This window comes from Bombina bombina, chromosome 1 (assembly GCF_027579735.1).
Source record: "Bombina bombina isolate aBomBom1 chromosome 1, aBomBom1.pri, whole genome shotgun sequence".
NCBI classification, from domain to species: Eukaryota; Metazoa; Chordata; class Amphibia; order Anura; family Bombinatoridae; genus Bombina; species Bombina bombina.
This window is the reverse complement of record NC_069499.1, coordinates 747,567,423-747,585,348: the sequence shown is the minus strand read 5'-3', so window position 1 is coordinate 747,585,348 and position 17,926 is coordinate 747,567,423. Positions and strand designations below refer to the sequence as shown.

The 17,926-nt window shown below is 40.2% G+C and overlaps 1 protein-coding gene across 1 annotated transcript in view; it reads left to right on the top strand.

Moving 5' to 3' along the window:
• The window catches only part of LOC128660794 (integrator complex subunit 6), a 516,514-nt gene that overhangs the window by 208,875 nt on the left and 289,713 nt on the right, over positions 1 to 17,926 (top strand). Inside the window, exon 6 of the mRNA XM_053714821.1 lies at positions 9,582 to 9,745. Within this exon, the coding sequence (XP_053570796.1) occupies positions 9,582 to 9,745 (164 nt within the window). The remainder of the gene's footprint in view (positions 1 to 9,581; positions 9,746 to 17,926) is intronic.

The following is a 17,926-nucleotide window of genomic DNA, read 5'->3' as shown; positions in this document are numbered from 1 at the left end:
ACGGGACTTATGGCAGACAGTCCCTAAGGTGGAGGGAGCAGTTTCTACTCTAGCAAAGCGTACTACTATCCCTGTCGAGGACAGTTGTGCTTTTTTAGATCCAATGGATAAAAAATTAGAAGGTTACCTTAAGAAAATATTTATTCAACAAGGTTTTATCCTACAGCCCATTGCATGCATTGCCCCTGTCACTGCTGCTGCGGCGTACTGGTTTGAGTCTCTGGAAGAGGCTTTACAGGTAGCGACTCCATTGGATGACATATTTGGCAAACTTAGAGCACTTAAGCTAGCCAATTATTTTATTTCTGATGCCATTGTTCATTTGAATAAACTAACGGCTAAGAATTCTGGTTTTGCTATACAGGCGCGCAGAGCGCTATGGCTTAAATCATGGTCAGCTGACGTGACTTTTAAAATCTAAGCTACTTAACATTCCCTTCAAGGGGCAGACCCTATTCGGGCCTGGTTTGAAGGAGATTATTGCTGATATCACGGAAGGAAAAGGTCGTGCCCTTCCTCAGGACAGGTCCAAATCTAGGGCCAAACAGTCTAATTTTCGTGCCTTTCGAAACTTCAAGGCAGGTGCGGCATCAACTTCCTCTAATAATAAACAAGAGGGAACTTTTGCTCAATCCAAGACGGTCTGGAGACCAAACCAGACCTGGAAAAAAGGTAAGCAGGTCAAAAAGCCTGCTGCTGCCTCTAAGACAGCATGAAGGAACGACCCCCTATCCGGTAACGGATCTAGTAAGGGGCAGACTTTCACTCTTCGCCCAGGCGTGGGCAAGAGATGTTCAGGATCCCTGGGCGTTGGAAATTATATCCCAGGGATATCTTTTGGACTTCAAAGCTTCCCCCCCAAAAGGGAGATTTCACCTTTCACAATTATCTGCAAACCAGATAAAGAGAGAGGCATTCTTACACTGTGTACGAGACTTCCTAGTTATGAGAGTGATCCATCCAGTTCCAAAGGAGGAACAGGAACAGGGTTTTTACTCAAATCTCTTTGTGGTTCCCAAAAAAGAGGGAACCTTCAGACCGATTTTGGATCTAAAGATCTTAAACAAATTTCTCAAAGTTCCGTCGTTCAAGATGGAAACTATTCGTACCATCCTACCACTGATCCAGAAGGGTCAATATATGACTGCCGTGGATCTAAAGGATGCTTATCTTCACATTCCGATACACAAAGATCATCATCGGTTTCTCAGGTTTGCCTTTCAAGACAGGCATTACCAGTTGTAGCTCTTCCTTTTGGATTAGCTACAGCCCCAAAAATCTTTACAAAGGTTCTAGGGTCGCTTTTGGCGGTCCTAAGGCCGCGGGGCATAGCAGTATCCCCTTATTTAGACGACATCCTGATACAGGCGTCAAACTTCCAAATTGCCAAGTCTCATACGGACGTAGTACTGACATTTCTGAGGTCGCATGGGTGGAAAGTGAACGAGGAAAAGTGTTCTCTATCCCCACTCACAAGAGTTTCCTTTCTAGGGACTCTGATAGATTCTGTAGAAATGAAAATTTACCTTGACGGAGTCCAGGTTATCAAAGCTTCTAAATTCCTGTCGGGTTCTTCATTCCATTCCGCACCCTTTGGTGGCTCAGTGTATGGAAGTAATCGGCTTAATGGTAGCGGCAATGGACATAGTGCCGTTTGCACGCTTACATCTCAGACCGGTGCAACTATGCAGGCTCAGTCAGTGGAGCGGGGATTACACAGATTTGGCCCCTCAACTGAATCTGGACCAAGAGACCAGGGATCCTCTTCCCTGGTGGCTATCTCGGGTCCATCTGTCCAAAGGTATGACCTTCGCAGGCCAGATTGGACTATTGTAACAACAAATGCCAGCCTTCTAGGTTGGGGTGCAGTCTGGAACTCCCTGAAGGCTCAGGGATCGTGGACTCAGGAGGAGTCTCTCCTTCCAATAAATATTCTGGAACTAAGAGCGATATTCAAGGCTCTTCAGGTTTGGCCTCAGTTAGCAACTCTGAGGTACATCAGATTTCAGTCGGTCAACATCACGACTGTAGCTTACATCAACCATCGAGGGGGAACAAGAAGTTCCCTAGAGATGTTAGAAGTTTCAAAAATAATTCACTGGGCAGAGATTCACTCTTGCCACCTACCAGCTATCCATATCCCAGGTGTAGAGCACTGGGAGGCTGATTTTCTAAGTCGTCAGACTTTTCATCCGGGAGAGTGGGAACTCCATCTGGAGGTATTTGCACAACTGATTCTCCGTTGGGGCAAACCAGAACTGGATCTCATGGCGTCTCGCCAGAACGCCAAGCTTCCGTGTTACGGATCAAGGTCCAGGGATACCAAGGCGACACTGATAGATACTCTAGCAGTGCCCTGGTCTTTCAACCTGGCTTATGTGTTTCCACCGTTTCCTCTGCTCCCTCGACTGATTGCCAAGATCAAGCAGGAGAGAGCATCAGTGATTCTGATAGCACCTGCGTGGCCACGCAGGACCTGGTATGCAGATCTAGTGGACATGTCATCCTTTCCACCATGGTCTCTGCCTCTGAGACAGGACCTTCTACTTCAGGGTCCTTTCAACCATCCAAATCTAATTTCTCTGAGGCTGACTGCCTGGAGATTGAACGCTTGATTTTATCAAAGCGTGGCTTCTCCGAGTCAGTTATTGATACCTTAATACAGGCACGATAGCCTGTCACCAGGAAAATTTACCATAAGGTATGGCGTAGATATCTTTATTGGTGTGAATCCAAGGGTTACTCATGGAGTAAGGTCAGGATTCCTAGGATTTTATCTTTTCTCCAAGAAGGTTTGGAAAAAGGATTGTCAGCTAGTTTCTTAAAGGGACAGATTTTTGCTCTGTCTATTCTTTTGCACTAGCGTCTGGCATATGTTCCAGACGTTCAGGCATTTTGTCAGGCTTTAGTTTGAATCAAGCCTGTGTTTAAACCTGTTGCTCCACCATGGAGCTTAAACTTGGTTCTTAAGGTTCTTCAAGGAGTTCCGTTTGAACCTCTTCATTCCATAGATATCAAACTTTTATCTTGGAAAGTTCTTTTTTTTTTTTGGTAGCTATTTCTTCGACTCGTAGAGTCTCTGAGCTATCTGCCTTACAATGTGATTCTCCTTATCTGATTTTTCATACGGATAAGGTAGTCCTGGGTACCAAACCTGGGTTCTTACCTAAGGTGGTATCTAACAAGAATATCAATCAAGAGATTGTGGTTCCATCCTTGTGTTACACAATCTGGACGTGGTCTGTGCTTTAAAGTTTTACTTACAAGCTACTAAAGATTTTCGTCAAACATCTGCTTTGTTTGTTGTCTACTCTGGACAGAGGAGAGGTCAAAAGGCTTTGGCAACCTCTTTTTCTTTTTGGCTAAGAAGCTTAATCCGCTTAGCCTATGAGACTGCTGGACAGCAGCCTCCTGAAAGGATTACAGCTCATTCCACTAGAGCTGTGGCTTCCACTTGGGCCTTTAAAAATGAGGCTTCTGTTGAACAGATTTGCAAGGCGGCGACTTGGTCTTCGCTTCATACTTTTTCAAAATTTTACAAATTTGATACTTTTGCTTCTTCGGAGGCTATATTTGGGAGAAAGGTTTTACAGGCAGTGGTTCCTGCCTTGTCCCTCCCTTCATCCGTGTTGGTTTGGTATTGGTATCCCACAAGTAATGGATGATCCGTGGACTGGATACACCTTACAAGAGAAAACGCAATTTATGCTTACCTGATAAATTTATTTCTCTTGTGGTGTATCCAGTCCACGGCCCGCCCTGTCATTTTAAGGCAGGTAATTTTTAAATTTAAACTACAGTAACCACTACACCCTATGGTTCCTCCTTTCTCGGCTTGTTTTCGGTCGAATGACTGGCTATGACAGTTAGGGGAGGAGCTATATTACAGCTCTGCTGTGGGTGTCCTCTTGCAACTTCCTGTTGGGAATGAGAATATCCCACAAGTAATGGATGATCCGTGGACTGGATACACCACAAGAGAAATAAATTTATCAGGTAAGCATAAATTGTGTTATTGTACCAAAATTCCATCAGATATATGTAGAAATATGAATTTATGAATACATAGAACATATTCTGCTATGTGAAGAACATTGGAATGTGAAATATTCATGACTTTCCCCTCCACTTTTTTTGCTCCATTGACTTCTGTGGAGGAATACGTTATGGCGCATGCAATATTCTAAGTTGGGCTTTTTACGTGCAACTGGTTAGCTTGATTAATTTGTAATACGAGCGCTACCCAGTGCACACAAAGAGCTTACTTCTATTAGAGTTAGTGCTCAAGTGGCAGCGTTAAATACCGATCCACTTGTAATCTGGCCCGGTATGGAGAATACAAGGAATATATGTGTAGCCACCAATTAGCAGCCATCTCCCAATTGCTGTTGCTAAATTTACCTAGATATGGTTTTCGAAAAAGGATAACTAATGAATGAAGTTGTTTAAAAGTGTGTGCTTTATCTGAATAAGGAAGTTTCATTTTGACTTTGTCCCTTTACATATCTAAACATCCTTCTGCACTCTTAGTTAAGTTTGATCAGTAATTGCGTAATTCTAAAAAACAAAACAAAAAATAATTCACCTGCCCTCCTATACACTAGGAAGAGGTGGCATGCTATACTAAAGTGTGTTAAAGCACACTCTGTGGGTATCTAGCACCCACTCTGGCATTAAAGTGGTACCAGCTGTCAGTAACCAGAACCCAGGCTTCACCAGAAGAGATGGCATAGTACATTTCAAATTTGGCTGAACTACAAGGTTCTTTTAGCATGAACAAACAATTTGATAAATACATATATAACCTCTCTTAAGTAACAAGAAAACAAAATGTATGCTTACCTGATAAATTATTTTCTTTCCTGGCATGGAGAGTCCACAAATCCATTCAATTACTAGTGGGAATTCAACTCCTGGCCACCAGGGGGAAGCAAAGAACAACCCAGCAGAGCTGTTAAGTATCTCTCCCACTTCCCATAGTGCCCAGTCATTCAGGGACATGGAAAGAGAAGATGACACAAGGGTATAGAGGTTTAAAATAGAGAATCACTGTCTTAAAAATAAATGAAGGGCTGGTTGTTGACTCTCCATGCCAGGAAAGAAAATAATTTATCAGGTAAGCATACATTTTGTTTTCTTTCCAAAGGCATGGAGAGTCCACAAATCTATTCAATTACTAGTGGACACAGAATGGAAGGGAGGGCGAATACGACAGGCGTACCTAAACAGAAGATGAATAATGAAATCCGGGGAGTCAGTTGAGTATAAGTTAAAAATTCTTTATTTGATCTACAATTAAAAATACGCTGAACAGCGTTACCAAACATCCACTGATCCTAAAGCACCCGGATGGTGCCGGTAGCGTCACAGGTCAGCTGACGCGTTTCGGCCAATGTCCGTAGTCATAGCTGTATGACCTGCCTATGCAGAAGTTAATGCGAGAGGTTAAAATTGTAATGACTCTGCCGACCCAGCCCACTCCACTGGAATCCTCTGACAGTATGTTAATACCAATGAGCTTAAAGGGAAACTCAATCAAAATTAAACTTTCGTTATTCAGATAGAGCATGCCATTTTAAACAACTTTCCAATTTACTTCCATTAACAAAATGTGGACATTCTTTTTATATTTAAACTTTTTGAGTCACCAGCTACTACTGAGCATGTGCAAGAATAAGTATGTATGCATTTGTGAATGGCTGATGGCTGTCACATGGTACGTGTATGCATTTGTGAATGGCTGATGGCTGTCACATGGTACAGGGGGAGTGGAAAGACACAACTTTTAAAATTGTCAGAAAAAAAAATATACTCCTCATTTGAAGTTCAGACTAAGTGCTATTGCATTGTCTTGTTATATTGCATTTGTTGATTATGCAAATCTACTGTGTTGACTGGTCCTTACATTTAGTATTTGTATCATTAGACAATAGGGCTGGGAGCAAATTACTATCAGTGGATTACAATTTATATTCAAAAGCATGTAGAAAAACCTTTTGTTAATAAATTTGGAGAATGAGGTAATGTGAATATTTTATTATGCCAACGTTGTCAGTATGTTTTCAAAAAATCCTAATAACGCATATCAGCAAATATATCTCTATGATACGGTATACATAATGTTACCAGTCATCTATATTTTATAGGTCTTAATACATGGCAATGTATCTTTTCTGCTGACTGAGAACTAGTTGTAGTCAAATGTATTGATTAAATGTATTTATTAATTATTTCTAGGGGATACCTCACGTCGGATCGAACGTGAGGTATAATACAAACCAATCCAAAATGATGTGGGTGGATGTCACTTAATTCTTTCAAAACCAGAGATATGTCACAAGTTCAGAATGTATAATTCAGTATAAATTCCCAAATTTCATTTAAACTTATTAGAGTAGTTACTTTTTATTCAAACCATTAAAGGGACAGTATACACTCATTTTCATATAACTGTATGTAATAGACACTACTATAAAGAATAAGATGCACAGATACTGATATAAAAATCCAGTATAAAACAGTTTAAAAACTTACTTAGAAGCTCTCAGTTTAGCTCTGTTGAAAAGGTAGCTGGAAAGCCCACTGCAAGTGGGAAATAAGACACTCCCCCTCCCCCTTCTTTTGCATATGAAAAGACCATTTACACAAGCAGGAGCAAGCTGGAGAAGGTAGCTGACAGTATTCACATAAAACTTTGGGGCTTGGTTAGGAGTCTGAAAATCAGAGCAATGTTATTAAAAAATAAGCAAAACTATACATTTTTTTTAAAAAAAACCCTTTATGGGCTATATAAATAGATCATCTACAAAACATTTATGCAAAGAAAAAATTAGTGTATAATGTCCCTTTAATGCAATGTAAAAATTTAGTAATGTTCAAATGTATATGTATACATATTCAAAAGTGCTGGCTAAAATAAAGATACTTTGCTTCATTTACTAGCGCTGCGGAATCTGTTGGCGCTCTACAAATAACCAATAATTATACATTTACTTGGTTTATGTTATTGCCAAAATTTCACTAAATCAAATTCCGAGATTAGTCCCTGGGGCATCCTAGTACCCAGCTTGAAAATCCAGAAGACTTTTCTTTTAGCAAGGACATAATCCAAGTCACCCCTCTGTTTTTGTCTAACTTTTTCTATCAGAGTCCATATCATTGTGTCTGGGGAGCTAAGATGTTTAATTTTAAAATGTTGAATCAAAGGTGTTGTAAGTTTGCCTGCGTCTATATTCGTTATGTGTTCACATATCCTCGTTCTTACTTCATTACTTCACGTGTAGTCAAGCCAGTATATTGTATCTGGCATTGGGTACGTTAGCAAATAAATTACATTGGTAGATCTACAATTCAAGACACTTCTTTGTATTCACATGTCATACCGGTTGCTTCACTTTTAAATTCTTTCTCTGGTGTTAGAAACTCGCATGCTTTGTATGTGCGGTTGCTGCACAGATATAACCTTGTGAGTCAACCATGACCCTCTAGTAGTCGTCTTATCCGGGAGTTCTGTAGGGGAAACATTTCCTGTAGTTTTAGCTTTTCTACTTGAGAATCTACACCCCTTAGAGATGGTGTTTACAATGTCATCATCCGCTGAGAGCAGGGGAAGGTGCCTTCTAATGATTCTGCAGATAAAATCGTACTGTTGGCTATAATTAGTCACGAACGTGACCCCTTCAAATTGTTGTTTCTTAGAGCTCTTTTTCTCTCTTAGAAGCTCATTTCTCTCTACTCTCATCACCTGTTCTGTCATATTATGTACCATTCTGGTGTCATAACATGTTGAAGGGTATACCTCTTATGACTGTTGTACCTAAACAGAAGGCACCACCGCTTGAACTTTCCTCTCAAAAGAAACCTCAGCTGAGTCAAAGAAAATATTGAATTTGGAAAGGAATGCAGCGAGGACCAAGTGGCCGCCTTGCAGATCTAATTCACAGAAGCCAGGTCTTTAAAGGCCCAGGAAGAAGAGACAGCCCTAATGAAAAGAGCTGTAATCCTCTTAGGAGGCTGTTGTTCAGCTGTCTCATAAGTCAACCAAATAAGACGTCTCACCCAAAAGGAAAGAGTTGAAGTGGCCTTCTTTCCCTTACAACCCTCTGCTCGAACATATAATGAGCAAAATTAAATATAAAAGGAACCCACAGCCCATTCCGGTTCAAAATAGACTAACCCCAGGGGTTTACACTGAGGCTAAAAATCAAATTTACATGTCGAATACAGACATCCTTGTTAAGATATATAGTCCCTTAAGAGGGAAATCAGACGTCATTGGGGTTATTAGCTGCTGAGCCCCTGCACAGTATTCTTAAAAAAAAAAAAACACAAGTTCTTAATGCCCTGATACGCTGCCCAAAACTATATCCCCAATTTGAAGAGATATTAACATTGTACCATGACTCCACCAAAGAGGATTTTAACCCCCAAGTGTCACCCCCAAGTGTCACAGACTTCTCATCTAGAATGTAAAAAGGCACTTACCTGTGGAGCTCAGCTGCAGGGCAGGAACAGCTTCTTATGTATGCCAGACTCTGACAACCTCTGACAGGGACCTGCAGATACAAGAAAACCAGTGTAACCAACCCTGGTTTTCTATATAGGGGTAGCATAAGTTCTGGAAGTTAAGCAAAGAATACCTTGCTGTCTTCCAACTACTAAAAGCCACCATTACTCTTATTAAAGAGATTAACATGGACACATCATTGCCCCAATCCTTGCTTGCGGGGAAAAGTACCCATTAAAGGATTAACAACTTGATTTTCTTCAGACACCATCTTCACACACCCCCTTATGATGTACGAAGCAAAGAATGACGGGAGTTATGGGAAGTGGGAGTGATACTTAACAGCTCTACTGGGGTGTTCTTTGCTTCCCCCTGGTGGCCAGGAGTTGAATTCCCACTAGTAATTGAATGGATTTGTGGACTCTCCATGCCAATGGAAAATAAATGTTTTGGTTTTTTTTTAAGTTTTTGCCACCCATTACCAAACCTATACATTCTCTGGTAATAAATAATCTATATATAAATCTAATAGAAATCAAGTATGGCGCACAAATGAGCGAACAGTGAAATTAACACAAATAAAATATAGAAGTGGATTTAAGTTAAAAAGAAAGAAACCAAAAAAAGCCATTTAAAATAGGATGCAGGTCTCTCAGACTCAATATGCTATATACCAATAACATGACTGATAGTAACATTAACCTTGTAATTCATTTAAAAATAATGACTTGGGGATTTCTGGTAAGTGAATGCATACATTGCCTGTCCTGATACATCTGAACAATATTTTAAACTGGTTATGAGTTTTTTTTAAACATAGTTGTTCTTGTAAACAGTTGATTAAAAGGTTTACAGATTGCATATGACAAAAAACAAAATAATTAAGGGTGGATGTTGTTAAGCTCGCCTAGCTAGAAAACTGCTGATTCAAGCGATATATGCTTAATTTATTTATACTAAATGCTTTGTTGATTTGGAATAGTAAGATATTTTACAAATGGTAACCTTTAAAGATTAATGAAAATGTTGTTTTTTTCCTCAAGTAATTTTTCCTGTCCATTTTCAATCTCTGCAGATGGTCCTTTAGATGCACTGAGACCTGCCAATTCTTTTGCACCACAAGCATGGCATAGCTGTCACAAGCTTATCTATGTGCGACCTAATCCAAAAACTGGTGTTCCTGTGGGACATTGGCCAGTTCCTGAATCCTTTTGGCCTGATCAAAATTCCCCAACACTGGTAAGTTGATTTTCTTTTCTTTCTTTTTTTTTTTTTTTTAAGTCATTTTAAAGCTTTTAAAAACTTTGTTATTGTAGAGGCTAAATTGCTATGTATCTTAAATATGTTTTATTATGCATCTATAAAGAAAGGTAACCTACAAACAGCAAGGATCAGTATTTCAATACTTGCAGCACTGCACCTTTAAGGGTAATCTACTTGATTTTTTTTATTGTTTAAATAGAGAGATAACACCTTTACTACCCATTCCAAGCTTTGCATAACCAACATTGTTATATTAATATGCTTTATAATATCTACGTTTACTTCGAAGTATGTCTTTTCAAAGCTATTTCTTAGTGTATGATGTGGAATAGTGGAAATTGCTCCCATTTTATAACTTATTTTATACATATTAGTGTTACTGAGTTCGATTCCCTTTAGGAAGGTTTTTTTTCTAAATCCTTATGTAAATGTATCCAACTCATGATTATATTTGCATATGTGTGTGTGTAGGTTTATTTGTATAACATTTTTAAAAAAATGCAACAAGGTTTGTGTTGCAAATGGTATTATGTGTGTGTGTGTATATATATATATGTATGTGTGTATGTGTGTATATATATATATGTATGTGTGTATATATATATATATATATATATATATATATATATATATATATACATGTATGTATATATATATATATATATATATATATATCACATTCACACACACATGCACTAATTTCTAATGGCAGTGAGAGTCCACACAATCCATTAATGAAACCTATGGGAAATACTTCACCTAGCCACCATGTGGAGTCAAAAACTCCCCAAACAGAGCATTAAATACACACACCCCCAAGACACACACACTTTCCCTACCCTCCTAGTAGTTATTTGCCTCATTTCATGGAGGTAGGCAGAAAGAGGAAGGTTCTTTTTTTTTTTTGTCCTCAATGGATTGTTTCCTGTAAGAGAGGACAGGGGAGTTGTTGAAAGCCATATAATTATTTTGGTAGAGTTTTGGCGAATATTAGCTACTGGTGGTCACAGAGAAGTTCCTATGCCTCCCCCAGTTTTATTATGCTATGCTCCCTGTTAGGCAAACTATGTTAGTTACACTGATTTTCCACTTTGTGTTTCAGGACTCCTGCAGACTTAAGAAGTTGCCTAATGAGCTAGGGACAGTGAACAGAAATACAACTGCTGTTTTAGGACCCTAGATACTTAAAGGGACAGTAAAGTCCAAAAAAAACTTTCATGATTGAAATAGGGAATGTAATTTTAAACAACTTTCCAATTTACTTTTATCACCAATTTTGCTTTGTTCACTTGGTATTCTTAGTTGAAAGCTAAACCTAGGAGGTCCATATGCTAATTTCTTAGACTTTGAAGACTGCCTCTAATCTGAATGCATTTTGACCACTAGAGGGTATTAGTTCATGTGTTTCATATAGATAACATTGAGCTCATGCATGTGAAGTTACCCTGGAGTGAGCACTGATTGGCTAGAATGCAAGTCTGTCAAAAGAACTGAAATAAGGGGGCAGTTTGCAGAGGCAAGGTAATTACAGAGGTAAAAAGTATATTTATATAACTGTGTTGGTTATGCAAAACTGGGGAATGGGTAATAAAGGGATTATCTTTCTTTTTAAATAACAAAAATTCTGGTGTTGACTGTCCCTTTAAGGAGGAATACAGAAAAAGCAGGCTGATACCGAGATACCACATGTACCCTAGAAGTTTTATTAGAGGGCACACAGACTAGTATCCTCAGGTTGAGGACAGGACTTCGCATAACTAGAGTGTCTGACACTACATAGACGGCACTGGGTCCTCCTACTGGACTTGTCGTCCAGACCCAGTACACACTACTGCTGTGTATTGCCATTCGGATGTAGGATGCTGTTAATGAGTGCTCCCATTTAACACAGCGACGTGAAAGAGCCGGGTGGACTGAAGGTGGTGAGATCCTCAAACAGAGCATTCAACACCAGAACTTGGGCATCTTGTTCTATGGGCTCTGTTGGAGTCTATACATTCTATTGATATTAAGTTACTTTCTTGGAAAGTTTCGTTTCTGTTAGCTATTTCATCTGCTCTTAGGGTGTCAGAATTGTCTGCCCTCTTGTGTGACCCGCCTTATCTAGTGTGCCATTTGGATAAGACTTGATATAAATAAAAATCCAAACTTTATTAGAATCCAAATCCATTAAAAGTTTGGGTACTGTATAAATGTGATCTATATTGCTAATAGCTTTAACTTGCAGCATGGATATAAACAATTCAGCCCAGTAGCTATTGAGTTGCTTTTTGTTCACATTATTTATATAAATTACTATATGCTCTGATGCTTATTTACTATTTTAACTAGCCTTCCACTAACTAGGATTATTTAAAGTATATTTCTTGAATTTAATTTAAAATTTTTTTTGTTTGTTTCATTTATGATAGTAAAATATTTATGCAGCTTAAAAGGTTAACTTTTGTTCTCTTGCAAAGGAGTGAAGGGGAAGGGTGTGTTATGTTTTAACCAATGGGGATCATTTTACCTTTGTAAATACACCTGTATGAATTTATGTCTATGATTACGGCTATACCTTGCCGAAACATGTAAGACTTATTAGTCTCTCCCCCTATCTTTGATGTTGCCTCCATACACTTTTAATGGATTTGGATTCTAATAAAGTTTGGATTTTTATTTATATCAAGTGGGAGCTTTCTGGACTTATTTTTTCTACTTATCGAGAAGGGTAAGGAGCCCTTCTGTCTAATAGTGCCCTGCAGCCGTGGGTTGTTGTATGCGCCCTGGGGGACGTTACGATGTGGAGGATGGTAATGTAGTAAGGATCGTTGTCTACAGCTGACGCCGGACTACGTCATCAGGAAGTGCCGGTGCGCTGAGTCGTGCAGCCTCGAGGAGGGAGAAGGCACAGAACGCTGAACTGGCTTGCCGGTCAAGGAGTAATCCGGTTATTACTACCTGGAGCAGGACCGGCTGGATGCTACTGTTTCCTCGTCGAGCGCGTGCGCCTACATTCCTGTAAGTAGCGAGTTCCGTTTTTTGCCAGCATCAAGACACAGCAGTATTATTGCTACGATACCCTCCACTATTTGAGATATTACCCCCCAGGGTTTGTTTACTATATATGCATACAATTTTGTCTTTATACCCAGCACCATCATTTGTTTACTGGAGAACTTTGTACGTTTGTACCCTTTAATTTGGATAAGACTGTACTTCGGACAAAGACGGGATTTTTACCTAAGGTTGTGTCAACTCACAATATCAATCAGGAAATGTTTGTTCCGTCTTTGTCCTAATCCTTCCTCTACCAAGGAGAGATTATTGCATAATCTGGATGTCGTTAGAGTTTTAAAGTTTTATCTTCATGCTGCCAAGGAATTTCATCAATCATCTTTCTTGTTTATGCAGAAAGCAACAGCTGTTACCCTATCCTTCTGGTTCAGAACTTTGTTTCATATGGCTTATATAGGAATGGGTCAGCAGCCTCCATCACGGATTAAGGCACGATCTACTCGTGCGGTGTCTACTTCCTGGGCCTTCAAGAATGAGGCTCCAGTTTAACAGATATGTAAGGCTGCTACTTGGTCTTCATTATATACTTTCACAAAATTTTACTGACTTGATGTTTGTGAGAAAGGTTGTTCAAGCAGTGGTGCCAAGTACTCAGGGCTGTTTTCCCTTCCTTTCCCTCCCTATTTTTTTTGTGTGGACTCCACAGATTGGGTATTGATTTCCCATAGGTTGTGAATGTATTTTGCTGACTCCCTGCCATTAGAAAGAAATCAACTTTTTTATGTGTATTTGTGAAATGTTAATATGAGGACGTGAATATTGCATTAAACCAAGTAACCAATAAGGACTCAACTGGACATTTAAAAAGACCGATGATTCAACAGATGTTACACCTTGAAAAAGTCGACATAGAGAAACGTATGTTGGAGTGTTGATTCAAGGACTGACGTTACAGGAGGCGGGACTTTACAAGCTGTATTGCTCATGCCTGTTCCAAGATTGGTTTAGTTTGCCGTGTGTATGGTACAACTTCACCGTAGAACTTGCTTTGGAATACTACTTAGTAGTCCTACTAACCCTTGTTTGTGTAACCTTGGTTTTTAAACAATAAATTGTTTTTATATTAAGACACAGTTGATGTCCATGGTGTTTTGCCACAGAATCTTTTGGTATAATCACACGCTGTCTTACCTGACAGCTCATTTATAGCACTATTCTATGTGAGTAAGGTTCTCCCTCATGCTGGTATTACCTATATGATACAAAACTTCACTATATACTATTTCTCTTTGAAGTCCGCAATCTAACACAGGATTGGAAGATATCAGTTTAAAGAGACTGTATGCTTTCAAGTTTTGAACACAGTGGAGTGTGCATTCATAATAATTTCTGACACAGTGTTTGCACTAATATATATTGTTTCTTTTTTGTTATAATCTCTACGTGTGCCCTTTTCTTAGCCCCTGCAGGCTGCCTATTATCTCAGTGCTTTTAATTTGCTTTTTAAATATTTTACAAAAGCTAGACAGTGCTAGTTTGTGTGCAATATAGCTAACATTGTGCTCACTCCCGTGGAGAATGATAATGGTTAGGCAAGAACCAGCACTGAGATAAGGGGCAATCTGTGAAGCTTAGATACATGTAATCATAGAGGTAAAAAGTATATTAATATAACAGTGTTGATTATACAGAATTGGTGATGTGCAATAAAAAGATGTCCTTCTTAATACAGGGAGAGTCCACAGCTGGATTCATTACTTGTGGGAAATACAGAAACTGGCCACCAGGAGGAGGCAAAGACACCACAGCCAAAAATACCTCCCCCACTTCCTTTATCCCCAGTCATTCTTTGCCTTTCGTCACAGGAGGTTGGCAGAGAAGTGTCAGAAGATTTCAGAGTAGTTCCTCAGGAAGGTTATCTACCCTTCGATATGGGACTGGAGTTTTAAATAGTCTTGTCAGCCTTCTCAGTGAGAGCATTGATGAAAGTTAGAGTCTGGAGATGCAGGGAGAGTCTTTCTGTGAACCCATCCAGACTCATGTTAACAGCTCCTAAGCAATCAGCGTTGATGAGTTTCGCTAACTGCTTTTCATCACTCAAGTCCATGCTACAGTCTGTCACACTTGAAGGACCGTGTTTCAGTTCCACGGCATAGATTCCGGTAAGATCGTTTAATTTTTTACACATCTGTTCACGCTAGAAGACAGGGTCACAGTGGGACTCCTTTTTATCTTTACGGAATCAAGGGTTAATATCTCATTAGGGGGATTGTTGAACAATGGGGTTTTATCATTTATTTATGTGATTTCTGCTGCTTTATGTGTGTGAAAAGTTTTTTGGGCTCATAGACTGATACGGAACGTACAGGTTGCCTTTTTTACTTAAGAGCTACACAGTTTTATTAGGCTTGGCGTGCTTTTTCCTTTAGCAGGGGCGGTCCTGCATGGCACACTGTGTGACTGGGAGTGGTTACGGTTTCCATTTCCTATTTCCTTCCAACTACAGAGAGGAGCGAGTTTTCTCTATACTGTCTAGGTCATAGGAGGTGGTGAGTGCCCCAGCCATTGGGGGTCTAAGGTGCAGGTTGTTTTTCACTGTTAATTAGGGTTATCCAAGTTTATGGAGGATTCTGAATTTTTAGAGGGGGATTCCTCTACGATAGAATTCGATACCTGTGTATATTGTGAGGAGGCCGCAACAGGGTGTTTTCATCATCCAATGTTAAGATGCTAGATGCCACTGAGCCTTCCGCCTCTGAGGACTCTTCGTCCCGTGTGGCGTGTCCCCTAAAGTCATCTGATCCTACACATACAGCTTCCCCTGGTACCGCTAATCCTCTGCGGCCTTAGCGGTTTTGCCTCGTACTGCTATGCGCAAATGAAGGGTTAATCCATGCACTCCTGCCCAGGGAGCATCGTGTAAATTGTCGGTTGTATCCGATCAGTCATCTGGGGATGCGGGTCTTTCTGAGGCTTCAGAGGACAGACCTTCTTGGTCGGAGACTGCTGCTTCTATTCCTCCGGCAGAGGAGGATTTTGCCTTTTAGATTTAGAGTGGCACGCCTGCGCTTGCTTCTGAGAGAGGTTTTGGCGATTTTAGAGATTTCTAGGACTGATCTGCCAGTCGAATCTCAGATCTCTAAATCAGATAGCGAACTTGATTAAGACCGGTGGAGTAGGATGGGATCCTATTCCTTTTTTAGTCTGTTTCTTTTTTCTTTTCTTTTTTTAAGTATCCCAGTTCCGGGTTCTATGGGGGGTTGTGTTGTTGCACATTCCTAATTGGCTATCACTCTTTTTGTGCCCTTGCTTATTGCTTTTCCTATTCTGTTTTAAGGATAGTTATTCTTAGAGTTTTTGATTGAGGAAATTCTTTTTAGGACGATGTTTTCATCATATGGGATATTTATGTACTGAAGACTTAGGTTGTCGCAATTTCTGGAAACTTCCTGTTGAAGCATCTCTGTCTCGATTCGAGGTGATGTTTCCCTCGATATTTTCAAGAAGAAATTAAATCTTTAGATCTTATAATTCTTTATCTGGATTATTCGAGGACTTCTAGCCCCTAAAGTTGGGGCTTCAAGTTTTTTCCTTTTTTGTTTAGACCTTGAATCGCTCTTGACAGATATGACTCCTAAGTTCACTCTTTCCTTCTGCTTGAGAGAGAGTTAATTTGGTTCCGCTATTCTGTGGGGGTTTTACAGGTTTTTGATAACCTGAGCTATTCAGGTGGTTTGGGAACCAACTCAGTCCCGAAATAGATCCAGGCAGAGCAGGCCCATCTAACCTAGATGACATGAGGGACCTGTGTCAGGTCCTACTTTGGATCGTGTTGGGGTCTGACTATAGCATTTTTTTGAGGCGCCTGATCAGGATCGTATAGGATCCAGTGGGTTTGTATCATTTATTTATGTGATTTCTGCTGCTTTATGTGTGTGAAAAGTTTTTTGGGCTCATAGTCTGTTACAGAACGTACAGGTTGCCTTTTTTACTTAAGAGCTGCGCAGTTTTATTAGGCTTGGCACGCTTTTTCCTTTAGCAGGGGCGGTCCTGTATGGCACACTGTTTTACCGGGAGTGGTCACGGTTTCCATTTCCTATTTCCTGACCGAGTAACTACGGAGAGGAGCGAGTTTTCTCTATACTGTCTGGGTCATAGGAGGTGGTGAGTGCCCCAGCCATTGGGGGTCTAAGGTGCCGGTTGCTTTTCTCTGTTAATTAGGGTTACCTAGTTTATGAAGGATTCTGAATTTTTAGAGGGGGATCCCTCTACGACAGAATTCGATACCTGTGTATATTGTGAGGAGGCCGCAACAGGGTGTTTTAATCATCCAATGTTGAGATGCTAGATGCCACTGAGCCTTCTGCCTCTGAGGACTCTTCGTCCCGTGAGGCGTGTCCCCTAAAGTCATCTGATCCTACACATGCAGCTTCCCCTGGTACCGCTAATCCTCCACCTGGAGGGGGCCTTTTTCCACCAAACGTTACTGTGCAGTTCTGTATGACCATTTCTGCGGCCTTAGTGGTTTTGCCTCGTACTGCTACGCGCAAATGATGGGTTAATCCATGCACTCCTGCCCAGGGAGCATTGTGTAAATTGTCGGTTGTATCCGATCAGTCATCTGGGGATGCGGTCTTTCTGAGGCTTTAGAGGACGGACCTCCTGGGTCGGAGACTGCTGCTTCTATTCCTTCGACAGAGAAGGATTTCACCTTTAGATTTAGAGTGGCACGCCTGCGCTTGCTTCTGAGAGAGGTTTTGGCGAATTTAGAGATTCCTAGGACTTATCTGCCAGTCGAATCTCTAAATCAAATAGCGAACTTGATTAAGACCGGTGGAGTAGGATGGGATCCTATTCCTTTTTCATCTATTTCCTTTTTTTTTTTAAGTATCCCAGTTCCGGGCTCTACTATTCTGTTTTAAGGATATTTATTCTTAGAGCTCGTGATTATTGAGGAAACTCTTTTTAGGATGATGTTTTCGTCATATGGAATATTTATGTACTGAAGACTTAGGTTGTCGCAATTTCTGGAGAATTCCTGTTGAAGCATCTCTGTCTCGATTCGAGGTGATGGTTCCCTCAATATTTTCGAGAAGAAATTAAATCTTTAGAGCTTATAATTCTTTATCTGGATTATTTGCGGACTTCTAGCCCCTAAAG